This window comes from Colletotrichum scovillei, assembly GCF_011075155.1.
Source record: "Colletotrichum scovillei strain TJNH1 chromosome Unknown Contig00004, whole genome shotgun sequence".
Lineage (NCBI taxonomy): Eukaryota > Fungi > Ascomycota > Sordariomycetes > Glomerellales > Glomerellaceae > Colletotrichum > Colletotrichum scovillei.
Genome location: NW_023336262.1, coordinates 1 through 13266, shown reverse-complemented (window position 1 = coordinate 13266; position 13266 = coordinate 1). Strand labels below are relative to the sequence as shown.

General features: G+C 49.9%; 4 protein-coding genes across 4 annotated transcripts; 3 read left to right on the top strand and 1 right to left on the bottom strand.

The window, feature by feature from the left end:
* Positions 1-4993: 4993 nt before the first annotated feature.
* Positions 4994-6099, top strand: HER10_EVM0011157 (CAAX amino terminal protease; the record flags this gene model as incomplete). The annotated part of the gene is made up of 3 exons (XM_035480595.1): positions 4994-5089; positions 5163-5546; positions 5617-6099. 3 exons carry the CDS (start codon positions 4994-4996, stop codon positions 6097-6099), a joined length of 963 nt encoding a protein of 320 aa, XP_035335351.1.
* A 51-nt stretch (positions 6100-6150) lies between these two features.
* On the bottom strand, positions 6151-7469 carry HER10_EVM0005527 (uncharacterized protein; the record flags this gene model as incomplete). Its single annotated transcript, XM_035475140.1, has 2 exons — positions 6151-7357; positions 7423-7469. The coding sequence occupies 2 exons, from the start codon at positions 7467-7469 to the stop codon at positions 6151-6153; spliced, it is 1254 nt and encodes a 417-aa protein (XP_035334948.1).
* An 837-nt stretch (positions 7470-8306) lies between these two features.
* HER10_EVM0001583 (Sec1 family protein) lies at positions 8307-10125 on the top strand (the record flags this gene model as incomplete). The annotated part of the gene is made up of 2 exons (XM_035471327.1): positions 8307-9446; positions 9511-10125. 2 exons carry the CDS (start codon positions 8307-8309, stop codon positions 10123-10125), a joined length of 1755 nt encoding a protein of 584 aa, XP_035334655.1.
* Positions 10126-11919: 1794 nt separating this feature from the next.
* HER10_EVM0007453 (glucose inhibited division protein A) lies at positions 11920-13260 on the top strand (the record flags this gene model as incomplete). Its single annotated transcript, XM_035477008.1, is given in 4 exon segments — positions 11920-12023; positions 12094-12358; positions 12431-13203; positions 13218-13260. 4 exon segments carry the CDS (start codon positions 11920-11922, stop codon positions 13258-13260), a joined length of 1185 nt encoding a protein of 394 aa, XP_035335085.1.
* Between the last annotated feature and the right edge of the window lie 6 nt (positions 13261-13266).

The window sequence follows — 13266 nt, the reverse complement described above, 5'->3', positions numbered from 1 at the left end:
GAATTCTGGACTTGGAAGGCACCTCAGGTAAGAATGGAAGGCAGGAGAGGCGAGAAAGGTAAGAAATTTTGTCGGCCACTAACCTCGCTTTCCCCCTCCAATAAATAGATACAGGTCGCTCCCCGTCCACGACTGCCTACCTTAATCGCGATGCAAGAACAGTTAGTCTCCAGCCAAGCGGCTATTTCGTCGCCAGTCGCCAGTCAAGCCGACGTTTTGGACGATTTCTGTTCGAAAGAGAGACTGCGGGTCTTATGCAGGTCCGACTCCTGGGTTCCGACTTCTGATTCCTGACAGCACAGCGCGACGACAATTCTTGCTCGCTCAAGCGGAAGTGGGCCTGCCCTGGATGCGAAAAGGGCGGTCGAGGGCGCTCGTTGCGTCGTATGGAGAACGGGGACTTCTGCACAAGTTATGGGGTGCTGCTTCGAATTGGCAGTGGCAGTGGCCGAATGAGCGGCAAGGTTGGGCCTCGACACTTGACACCCTCAAATACCAACCGACCAGGGCTGCTTTCGAGACTCGACACTCGACACTCGAGCCAGATCAGGGGCTTGAAAGCTGGGCCAGACTTTTGCGCGGCAATGGTTGATGGCGGCTATGCTGCAGCACCCGTCTGTAAGTGGAATGTCGGCCGGACTGGCTCGAGCCAGAGAACCGGGGGGCGGCGGCGGGAGACCCAACTGGCTAGAGTCACTCCGACACGGTGGGCGACGCGGAATACTTAGTGTATTGGTAGGAAAGGGGGACGATTCGATAGCCGTTTCGACGTATGGGATCGGCCCTGGGTTGATTGATGGTTCGGGTTGTTGAGTCTGAAGCGCGCCAGCTGTCCTCCAATGGAAAGAACCACGTCCTTTATCTTCACCAGCTGATCTCCAACAAGGAAAAGGAGAGGAATAAGGAGGAGGAGAAGAAGAAGGAGGAGGAGGGTAGCAGTGCCATCCGGCTATGGCGATGGGGTCGAGGCCTTTTTGACACACGGCTGCTAATTGCAACACACGACAGCAGCAGCTATTATTATCAATTATGCCCCTCCGACGTTGACGTGGTTCGCAGAGTCTGGCGAGGAAAACAAAACAAACCGCCGCTGTGAGGAACGCCCGATCCAAGGTCACCCCCAAGGAGCTCCCTGACCCGTGAGCCAGCACAAGGTCTGGATGACCCGGCCAAGGACAACCGCTTGCTCAACGGCGCCACCAAGGAAAACGGCCAGAAGGTCAAGGGCGTCCTGGGCTGAGAGCCCGAGATGCGGCTTTGGGGTAAAGTTACCATATCATACGGATGATGCCGCACTATTTAGTGACCGACGTAGGTAGGGCAGGGAAGACTGAAACTACTCTATAGCCTAGCAAACGAGATATGGGTATCGGGAACACTAATTACTGCGTAGCGTACGTACCCAGATCCCAAAGTAATGGGAAAGATATAGGCGAGGTACGGATAACTTGAAGCTTGGGATACCATGGCTTACCGGCAGACGGAGCCGAGTGCGGAGCATCATGCTTGTTCATAATGAAGCACGGTAAGAGTGAGCGTGAACGTGGAAAAAGAAACGCCCCCAACATCGCAGTTACGAAGTACGGATACCTACCTACACACGCAGTATCCGGACAGTCTTGGGGATGGGAGAAAACAATGAGCAGGCTCTAGGTAGCTCAGCTTTCCCAGTCTCAAAAAAAAAAAAAAAAACGGTTTGTTTTGAGAGCACGTCCCTTGCACTTAAGTAGCGCGCCTCCATGGCCTTGAAAACACGGTCCTTGGAACGGAGCCCCAAGACATGAAGGAACACAGCGAAGCCAGGGTAGGTTATCCAGCATTTATACAAAGTATCCCATGTGGTGAACCGTCCAGTCCTCAAGGCCTCGGAGCGCCCATTCGTGAGCTGATTAGCTCCCGCTCTCCGCGCCATGTCTGTGAGGGAAACTGAGAGAACGGATACGCACGATCCACGGCGTTGAATTCAATCCAATGGGCCCCATCATCATTGTTTCCTCACCCATGCTTCCATGCTTCCACGATCCCGTGTTCCCTTGTTCCCTGTCAGTCCACCCAGCTTCTTGGGTCTTTGATGACGAGTTGCAGAGAACAGCTGGACAACTCAATGAGAACGGAGACATTGGCACATTACGGATACGGTGTCCATCATCACATGTATAAGTGTGTACGGTTAGGAAGTGTAAACCGTTAAGGTGGGCTCACCTCGGTGAAGCAGGGTGGCCCCGGAGTACCAACTCATCATTAGCCCAGAAAGAGTAGAGGCATCAGACCGTACCTTAGTTCAAGGTGAACTGAGACATACCTAGCTCATCAGCAACAGGAAGCTCAAAATCTTCTCGCTCTAGGGAATCCGTGCTCACCATCATCACTGTTCCAAATCTGTCAGTTCTACCAGCTTGCAGCACTTTGTTTGGACACTGGCCTCTGCTGCTGCAGTGACGGGCGGCCATCCAGCGGCCTGAGTACACGCCGTCGCAAAATGTAGGCAAGCAAGTATCCGTAGACGAAGCGGATATGGCCCGCATCGGCGAGTCGCCGTGCCCTGTCATCCGGTGCGCCGTGCTGCACTGACTTTGGTTGGCAAGATGAAAAAATAAAAAAGATAAAAAAAGAAGGGAAAAAACCACCTCTCTGTCCAGACACCAACGCCGGCATCAGCGGAGGTTGGCATTCCCAAGTATCGTCAGTGGTCCGAAATAAGCCCCTCCTGGGCCACAATGACCGTCATCTCAGGATCACACCTGAGCTTTGGCGGTGAGATGCAGGGTGTAACCTGGAGTAGAAGAGGCTGGTCCGCAAAAACACAGCTAAAGTCTTGTGTCCCGATGTTACGTCGCTTTTTGCTTTCATTCTTTTCTTGCCAGCGGATGGGTTCTGACAAAGTAACTCGCACTTGTTAAATTTCCCAGTCGCAGCAGCAGTAGCAGCAGCAGGAGGACGAGACTTCCAGGATGCGCGGGGAAGTCGAGGAAATGGCGTGGGCGGTTTTTCAGGCGCTTGTCACCATCTGCGACCTCACTGTGGTTGGTTGTCGCTTCTGGGCCATAGCCGCTGAGTGGCATGTCCAGACTGCAAACATTTCAGTGAAAGGGTATTCATCCGTAGCTTGGCCGAGGTCGCGTCTGGGTTGCACCTTGGGGAACAAGGTGCCAGCTGGCGCAGGTGGATTTTATCCCACAATTCCCATCATCCCATGTCTGTCGAATATTTGATGAGGTGCGGGGCTCTTTTTTTTTTTTTTTTTTTTTTGAAGCACAACTTGCACTATTCGTATTTGCGATACAGCGGATAGAGAAACCGGGCGGGGGATAAAACTTGGCCACTTTGTTGACTATTTTACCGCAAACGGAAGTGTTGTAAACAACTCTGGGATCCGGGGCAGAGTCCCAATTTGAATCACTATCAAAAGCCTGTTGAGTCCCCCCGCCTCTGTTCACGACCGCAAAAGGTTCGAGCGCGTATTCGTACGCAGAAGTTACACCGCCTGGGCCGGGACTTTGGACAGCGATGGCGGTCGTCGTTGACAGTGCTCGGTGGCCCGTTGCTATGAAGACGGGGAAGCTTCAAACACTCGCTCGCTTCACGATTACCCGGCTACATCTGAGCTCAATGCTTCTGGAATCTAGATATCCACGAATCGTACAGAGGATATCGTGATTCAATTATGTTTGTACGAATACAAGAAATGTTGTGTCCAAAGCGCGGATAAATTTTGAAAATTATGTCAGTCTCGATATTCCTGAGTCGTGCACTTGCATGGGTAGATGCACATGGCAAGGAAACAAAAGCTGGACCCTCTCACGTGGGACGGGGACAAATTGACAAGAGCAAGAGTTGGGAGGCTTGTCACTTGTCTTAACTCTTGCCCCACATACACCGAGCCACTGTCTCTTTTGCACAAGAAAAGCCGGGTATACTAAGATGAGGCGGACATAATGAGAATACTGCGAATACGCCCTTGAGCGGAAGACTAGTTGCAGGTTGAGGCCGTGATGCATGCTGGATAACTGGAACCGGGAGACTGGCAACTTGCAAGAGGGATTAATTTCCATGAACAGCCTTTTAGGGGCAGCGATGGAGTCAGGCGTCCCGTCCTTCTCATTGGCAGCATGTTTCTCTGTGAGAAGTTCCAATTGACTCTTTTGATTGGTCACTCACCACTGAGTAAAGGTAAGGTTGCTTTGCTCCAAGACTGCCAATTGTGCCTTGTCATTGTTAATGGTGATACGGTGACAATCCCTTCCGCCCATGGATAATGCCACGACACCAACGGGGCGCGTCCACCTCGCGGACGCTTCGCGTTTGCACTGTTCAGCATATTGTCGGTGTCCCTTCCCTCGCGCATGCAGTAGTGTCCCCCTCAAAGGGCCCAAAGGCACATGTATCCGTAGCACCTGTGCGCTACTGCACAATAGTCTGCAGGCACAAATTGAATCATGGCCACTGCGGTCCCGCAGGTGTCTGACAGCTCAGCATCCAATTTCCCAATTCGAAAGCACGACGCAGGGGCATTTCCCATCTTGAAAGTCGAAAGTGAGATCTCATATCCGTACTCCGTACTCTGTACCTTGCGTATTTCGCTCCAGGCCCCCATGTCCCGTCGTGTGACAAGTACTCAGAAGTGCTGCGCAGGTTCCCGCATTGGATGTTGTGGGGTCATTGAAAGCGAAGAAGATTCGACTGCGTCAGGTAACTACAGCCTACTGTGTATGTGACACGCTGACAGCTGGATGCAGCTGCGAATATCCGTACACTGTAATTACCTTAAGGTACGCGGGCTCTATGCTCCACCGGAATGTCCGAACGATTATGTAATTTCCTCACTTCACCTCTTCCAGTAGGTAATTACCATGATACCTGGTTGAAGAAACAACTCAGGGGATATTCATAGCCGCTTCTTGACATGCCTTGGGGATTGGTAGCCAAGTGCTGAGTTGATTTCCCGACTACTACAGACATCTCGGGCAACGCGGTCGCGCCGGCGGTATTCATCATGACTTCGTCCAATAGCCCCGACTTGCGGCCTGGCACAAGTCTTCCCGGGAGCGCCCCTCCATTCATACAGCCGTTGACGGCGTGCGCGATGCTGGTAGGGCGAATGATTTCTCACTTCCTTCCACCTCCGTCAACGTGCTTGTTCAATCGCTAATTCGCCTGCCCAGGTTGTTTATACTGCCATCTACGTGGCCCCTCTCTACATCTCGCCTGCCAGCCGTCCATCACCAACGCTGTCGAGAGACGACCCTGTCGTCATTCGCACGCGCATCAGATCTGTCCTGTTCTCTACTGCATCATGCTCCGCCCTGACTTACATCATCCTGGCCCGTCTACCTGACGGCACCCTACCCTATGGACCACTTCATGCTATGGGATACTGGCCCATCGGCATACTCGAGTCCGCATTATGCCTTATGCTTACGGCAATCCTGTTTGCTGCTCCGCTGTACGAGACTCTTCTCATAGAAGGCGTTTGGGAAGACTGGCGCGGTCTTGGCCCCATTATCCGTATCTGGACACAGTTGACAACCTGGCGGAACATTGTCATGGTAAGTTGCATCAAGGAAGCCCCAGACGTATCATTTGCTCCATTTATAGGGATGCTAATACGATCCCAAGGGACCTTTGACTGAGGAAATGCTGTTTCGCTCTGCCTCAGTTCCGTTGATGCTCTGCGCTCGCATGTCATTGACACAAACCGTCTTCTTGTCTCCCGTCATCTTCGGCTTTGCTCATGTTCATCACTTTTATGAGTTCCGCATCTCCCACCCCAAGGTGCCTCTGGTCGCCGCAGTGGCACGCTCAATTCTGCAGTTCAGTTACACCTCTCTCTTCGGCGCCTATGCCACATTCCTCTTCCTCCGCTCAGGGAGCCTACTAGCCATCGTGCTGGTGCACGCATTCTGCAATGTAATGGGCCTGCCCCGTTTCTGGGGGGCTGTCGAGCCTTACTGGCACGTCAGTGGACACTATACGCCTGCCGATAATCGAAAATGGACGCTGATTTACTATGTGCTTTTACTCGCTGGAGCCGTTACTTGGTGGAGGAGTTTGTTACCATTGACCCAGACCTCGGCGAGCCTGTTTCCGCAGGGACTCTGAGGTGCGTTGTGGGTTGTAAATACATTAGATACTGCCCCAGCAATGTCCACATCAGGTCTTCATATCGATATCTAGCCCTGGCATCGCGCCGGGCATCGTCAACCCGTCGTCACTACGCATCCTGCGTCGACGTAACGAATCGTGCTCCCGACCTGTCTGCGTCCTTGCCTCCGCTTCAACTTCCCTTCGAGCTTCTGCGCGGAGATTCGGGTTGATATCTTTTCCCTTTGCCCTGCTCACCGACGCGTTGATCTCGGCTAGTCCATCTTCAGGGCCCCTGGTGTTCTTCTTGCGCGGCCACATGCTCGGCAAGGCGATCTCCTGAAACCGCGGCTCCACGCACCGCTCATCGAACCAACGGTGCAACCGCGACTCGATCAGTTGAGCAATTTTGGGCACATCTTGCAGCCTTGAACGACTTCCGAGAAGGCTTCTGATTGACAGGTCGAGGCGGTAATCATCCATGAAGCTGAAAGTCATCATGGTCGGGGTGGATTGTGAAGGGTTGCTCGGGATAAAGGAAATCGACAAGGTGCCGCTGAACCTTACGACAGAGACTGAGAGTGCCACGGGCAGGACAGCACTGAGGTTCTTGGGGTAGTTGAGAAGAAGCTTTGTCTCGATAGCGAGAGTGAGCATGTCGCTGAGGTCAACGTCCATCCGGGCCTGCAGCTTCGCGCCATCCCTCGTTGCGGCACTCGCGTTGAGAGTTCTGCCGCTACCCAAGTTCAAACCGTCTTCATCAACGGGTATGACTCGACAATTGCTAAAAATGGGGAAATCCTCTCCCAAGCTCAGCTCCGTCACGCGAATCTCGTCCACAAAATCGGGCCTTGATCCTCCGTTGAGTGCCTTGGTGAGAGAGCTCAAGATGGCATCGTCATGCTGTGCGTCGCTTCGAAATTGGGCAATCGTCTGCGCCACGAGGACGTTGAACCAGTCCAAACTTTCTGGCTGGTGACTATCGACATTGTAGTAGGTTTTGCTGAGGATGGAACCGATGGTAAGATTCGGGGGATTCCGGAGGACGCTCGACTTCTTCCGATTAAGCGTCTGCTGGCCATGCTTTGCGTTCGCCGTCCGAAGACTGAGAAGAGAGCGCTTATGAGTCAGTGTCCTTGACCGACGCTCTGTTGCTCTCAGTGATGCTGTCACCTCTGGTGAGGGAGGGTCGCCGAAGATGAAGAATTTGATGAAGGCAGTAAGAACGAGAACCACTGATAGCTGGCCAAGAATGAGGCCTTGCGTGAAGGAGAGGCTATAACGCTGTAAATTAGTATAGAGTACTCTTCAGAGAAACGTGTGTATGGGACAAGAACTGACGTTGGTTCTGCCTTTGCTGGGCAAGTGTCAGCGGCAAGGCCTGCCATCGTGATGGTGGCCAAAGATGAATCGATCGTCCAAGTAGCTTAGTAGACAGTATGTCTCTGAAATGTGCTCACCGGGGACGAAGTACAGGATCATCGACGAGGACTTGACCGTCGTAAGATTTGTGGCTTTGGAAGGTGGATCTTAGTGAAAGAAGCCTGTTAGATGCTGCTTGAATGCCGCGATGAAGTGCCATCCGGCCTTGAGGTGTTTGACTAACAGTTTTGACACTGTGGAGTGGCCTGGACGTCACTGCTCGCAGGACCCACAGCTGACCCGAGGAGGCTAGTCACTGTATCAAGCACAATCATCCCGCGGGAGTTTCCACTGTTATGGTGAAGTATATAGTACCACTCAACATGTATGCAATATCACAACAATCAAGTCATAGAAAGATCTAACGAAGAAGACCTATTTCTTCCAATCCTTGTTTATAAGTTGGCATTCCGACTCGAGCGCTGGGAAATCTGTGGTATACCCAGCTTAGAAAGCTGTTAGAGTTGTGGGGGGACCTAATGTCGAAGGTACTTTACCAAGGATGAGGTACCTAAGGTACGCAGGCGTGGTAGGCACGCAGGCCAGGGAGCTCAGGCAAGCTGTCCCAGTCAACTCCGCCATCTGCGAACGACGTCGTTTCCGCTCATCCAGCGATTCGTCTTTTTTCATCGAAGACACAACACCGCCGAATACCACGCTAAGAGAATTCACGGATTTCATTGAGCATCGGTTACTGTTCTCAAATCATCGCCACCACCAGCCGAAGGACGTCTCCCATCCTTTCCTCCATCGAACACACTTCAACACGCATTCGACCTTTGCGCTCTGCGCCGCTGGCCAACATGGACGTGGCACAAGCAGTGGCTGGCTATGTCTCTCGTATGATTCAGTCCGCTGATTCTTCATCGTCGACACAGTCGGCAAAGATGAAGGTTCTGCTGCTGGACCGCGAGACAGTTCCTATTGTGTCCACTGCCATCACTCAGTCAGCACTGCTGAATCACGAGGTCTATCTCATTGATCGTATTGATAACGCCAACAGAGAGAAGATGCGTCACTTACGATGTTTATGTCTTGTACGACCATCGCCAGACTCCATTCAACTCCTTATTGATGAACTACGAGAGCCGAAGTACGGAGAGTATCATCTGTATTTCACCAACGTCGTCAAGAAGTCGTCACTAGAAAGACTTGCCGAGGCTGACGACCATGAGGTTGTGAAGCTGGTTCAGGAGCAGTTTGCCGACTTCATCGTCATCAACCCCGATCTGTTCTCACTTGGACTCAGCCTTCCCCATCAGCGTCTGTGGGGCAGCAACCCAGACACGTGGAACCCAGACGCCCTGCAACGAAGTGCTGACGGACTTGTTGCTGTGCTTCTTGCACTCAAGAAGAAACCGCTGATCAGATACTCCAAGACCAGCCCCCTAACTAAGAAATTGGCTACAGAAGTGCGATATCGTATTACACAAGAGGAGCAGCTTTTCGACTTCCGGAAGGTGGACACGCCTCCTCTCCTGCTCGTGCTCGACCGGCGCGAGGATCCAGCAACACCACTTCTCACGCAATGGACATATCAAGCCATGGTGCATCATCTTCTTGGTATTACCAACGGCCGAGTTGACCTAAGCGATGTACCTGATATTCGCCCGGAGCTAAAGGAGATTGTCTTGTCGCAAGATCAGGATCCTTTCTTCAAGAAGAACATGTATCTCAACTTTGGTGACTTGGGCGGCAACATCAAAGACTACGTGGAGCAATACCAGTCAAAGACACAAAACAGCTCAAATATTGAGTCAATATCGGACATGAAGCGCTTCATTGAGGAATACCCTGAGTTCCGCAAGCTATCTGGAAATGTTAGCAAGCACGTCACCTTGGTTTCAGAGTTGAGTAGACGTGTTGGAGCCGAGAACCTACTCGAAGTCAGTGAGCTGGAACAAAGTCTCGCTTGCAACGACAACCATGCGGCTGATCTCAAGGTATTATCCGACAATCATAGTACGGCTTCCCAGCGCAGATACCAGAAGCTGACTCTTCCAACAGAATATTCAAAAGCTTATCCAGTCTCCAAAGGTGACAAGCGACAGCAAGGTTGGCCTAGTCGCCCTTTATGCTCTACGATATGAGCGCAATCCGTCCAACGCACTTCCCATGCTCGTGGACCTCTTGGTGGCCGCTGGCGGGGTCTCAGTCCGGCGAGCAGACCTCATCTCCAAGCTTGTGAAGTATCAATCTTCATTGCAGCAATCACAGGCTCAAGCAGGCATTGCAGACATTTTCGAGGGGGGTGGCATATTTGGAGGAGCTGGTGCCAGGTTTAAGGGGCTAAAGGGCGTCGAGAACGTTTACACACAGCATAGCCCCTTACTTGAAAGTACGCTTCAGAATCTGATTCGGGGACGACTTAAAGAACAGCAGTATCCCTTTGTTGAGGGCGGAGGAACTACTCGAGACAAGCCGCAAGACGTTATTGTCTTCATAGTCGGTGGGGCAACGTACGAGGAGGCCAAGATGGTGGCGACAATCAACGCATCTTCGCCAGGTGTGCGCTTGGTACTAGGAGGCACTACAGTCCACAACTCGGCTACCTTCTTGGAAGAGGTAGATGATGCTGTATCTTCGTGGCCCGAGACGCAGAAACCTGGCACAAGGCGATAGACGGAGAGCAGTCGATTTGGGACATTCGAGATCTCAGTGACCATCGGCAATTCTCATGTCTGCATGTACTCATAGGCCCTTTCGCAAGCAACACACAAGGTCACCGGGCATCAATTTGTTGTGCGCCAAGATGCTCTTCAACTAGGCTAATTGTGCGTGGAATGAATGTCTGTACTCTATTTGCAATTTGGCAGAGTGCGGGAGAAAGGACCACAAGCCCCTCTGTGACGTACTCGTATGGCGCAAGGAAAGACGAAGACGGAGGAGGATTAGGGACATGACTTATCACTGGGAGTCTTGGCTGCGACCATCAAATATGCTATTCCCCAGCAGATATAAACGCTCAGCCCCCTTTGGGGTCGGCCCGCCTCATTGGGGGCCATCTTCGCCCTACGGGCAAGCTGGTCTACGAGGGTCAATATCGAGTTTTTATTACGTATATTACTTAACAAACTTCACAACTAATAATAGCCGGCCGTAATCTAAGATACTAATAATCCCGCTGTAATATATTAATCGCCTTCTAAATCGCTGAAAACCACCTTTTATTTTCTAACCTTTCTAATAACTCTAAATTTCTCTTTTTAGTTTTCCTAAATCTCTTATTTTATTATTATAATACTAGGGTATTAATTATATATTAAAATTAATTAAGTATTTAACTAAGGTTATATTATATAAATTTAGTATTAATAATAATAATAATTATAAAAGTATTTACGTTTCGGATTTTTAAATTAATAATAACTAACTTATACTTTTTAAATAATTTTTATAAATTAAGATCGTTAAGTATAATATTAATAAGATTAAATTATTAAATATACGCTTTAAAATAGCTTTATAAGTCAATAAGTTAGTATTTTAATATTATATTCTTAAAATAAATAGTTCAATAATAATAATAATAATAATAATAATAATAATAATAATATAATAATAATAATAATATAATAATAATAATAATAATAATAATAATATAATAATAGTAATAAAAAACGAGATAATAAATATATAGTATAAGTATAAGTTAACGTATACTAAATATTAATAATTAGTATTATTCTTAATAATAATAACGAGGGTATTTTTAATATTATTATTATATTATTATTATAAGCTATTATTATTTAAAAAGGCCATGAACTTAACTAAGTATAAATAAGCTTATGAAATAATTATATACTTAATATTATTATTAATCCGTAGTTATAAACTTTATAAGAGGAAAATTAAAAAGATAAAAAAATTATAAAAATAGTTTAATAAGATAGTAGGAGTATTTATTAATATTATATATTAATATTATTTAACCGATATTGAGAACCGCCCGAGTAGCTAGTAAAGGTAGAAATATAAAATAAATAAACGCTCAGCCATTATGCTTTCTAAGATTGGACGAGAAAGTAAGCAATGTTTATTTGGTGCGATATTATTGTTCATAGTTTCATGTGATATACGGAATAAGGTAGCGATGAGTTTGTTGAGAGGCTCATAGCACTCCTTAGAAGATGCTCATTGGCGACGATAGCCCGTTGGTCAATTGAAGAAGCTACAACTAAAGTACCCCCCTGCAGTCGGTGTTTGTAACCGCCGTGCACCGATCATGTCACTACACTGTGGCACCAAGGGGCCAAAAAAATCAATGGGGGAGCAATGGCGCAGAGGAACTCTGGATACAAACTAGGAGAACTTCAGCCTTCAAACTCGCTTCTAGTTCCCAGGGCACGAGCTTGTCAGTCGCATTTTCATCTGCTGGAGCGCATGTAGTCTCTTAGCCCGTTAACATAGGCGATGCGATCCCTTTCAGCAGCCTTGAAGCTGCGCCCACGTCCTGCTGCCAGAAGCTTGCGACAGCTCGGTAGGCGCGGCTTCGCAGACGTCGCAGAAGGCACCAGGTCAGTCTGCAGCATACCGAGAACATACACCTCTCGCGCGCCAGTCGCACATAGCTTACGAACGTTCCAGACCATTCGATGTCGTTGTAGTGGGAGGCGGCCACGCGGGCGCAGAAGCATGCGCAGCGGCTGCCAGAACCGGCGCGCGAACAGCTTTGGTCACACCGAAGATCGAGAACCTCGGCACCTGCTCCTGCAATCCATCTTTTGGCGGCATCGGCAAGGGGATCATACTTCGCGAAATCGATGCTCTTGACGGGTTGGCAGGCAGGGTCATCGACAAGGCTGGCGTGCAGTTCAGGGTCTTGAATCGGACCAAGGGGCCGGCTGTTTGGGTATGTAAGCTCCATGCAGAGTTCAATTTCTCGGAGGAATCTTTGTAGTCGCTAACCCGTCAATTTTTACAGGGACCCCGAGCGCAGATTGATCGAAAACTATACCAGAAGCACATGAGAGAAGAGCTGGAAACGTACCCAAACCTGTCCATCGTGCTAGGTAGTGTATCCGATATCGTCACGAGTGAGAGCGCAGACGCCACGAGTACCGTCCAGAGAAAGATTACAGGAGTGCGTCTTGAGTCTGGCGAGGTTCTCCCTACACGCGCAGTAATCATTACGACGGGCACGTTTCTGAGCGCCGAGATACATATCGGCATGAAAGCGTATCCCGCGGGACGGATAGGAGAAGATGCATCTTTTGGCTTAAGCAAGTCGTTGAATGACAGTGGTTTTCGCCTAGGAAGGCTCAAGACAGGAACGCCGCCGCGTATCGCCAAAGACAGCATTGACTTTTCGCAGCTGGAGAGGCAGCCCGGAGACGACCCGCCGATGCCGTTCAGCTTCCTGAACGATAGAGTGGCCGTGGAGGAGCAATTGTCCTGCTGGGTCACTTATACGAATGAGGCGACGCATGACATTGTAAGGGCCAACCTGGATAAGACGATACACATCCGAGAAACCATCAGGGGCCCGAGATATTGCCCCTCGCTAGAGGCGAAAATCACCCGGTTCTCTGACAAAGACAAGCATCTTGTCTGGCTGGAGCCCGAAGGTTTCGACAGCGACCTCATATATCCCAACGGCTTGTCCATGACCGTACCGGAAGAGGCTCAGGGACAGATTCTGCGCTCGATTCCAGGCCTGGAGAAGTGCGTCATGACACAAGTGGGATACGGTGTCGAGTACGACTACATAGACCCTCGGAGTCTCAAGGCGACGCTCGAAACGAAGCAAATTAGCGGCCT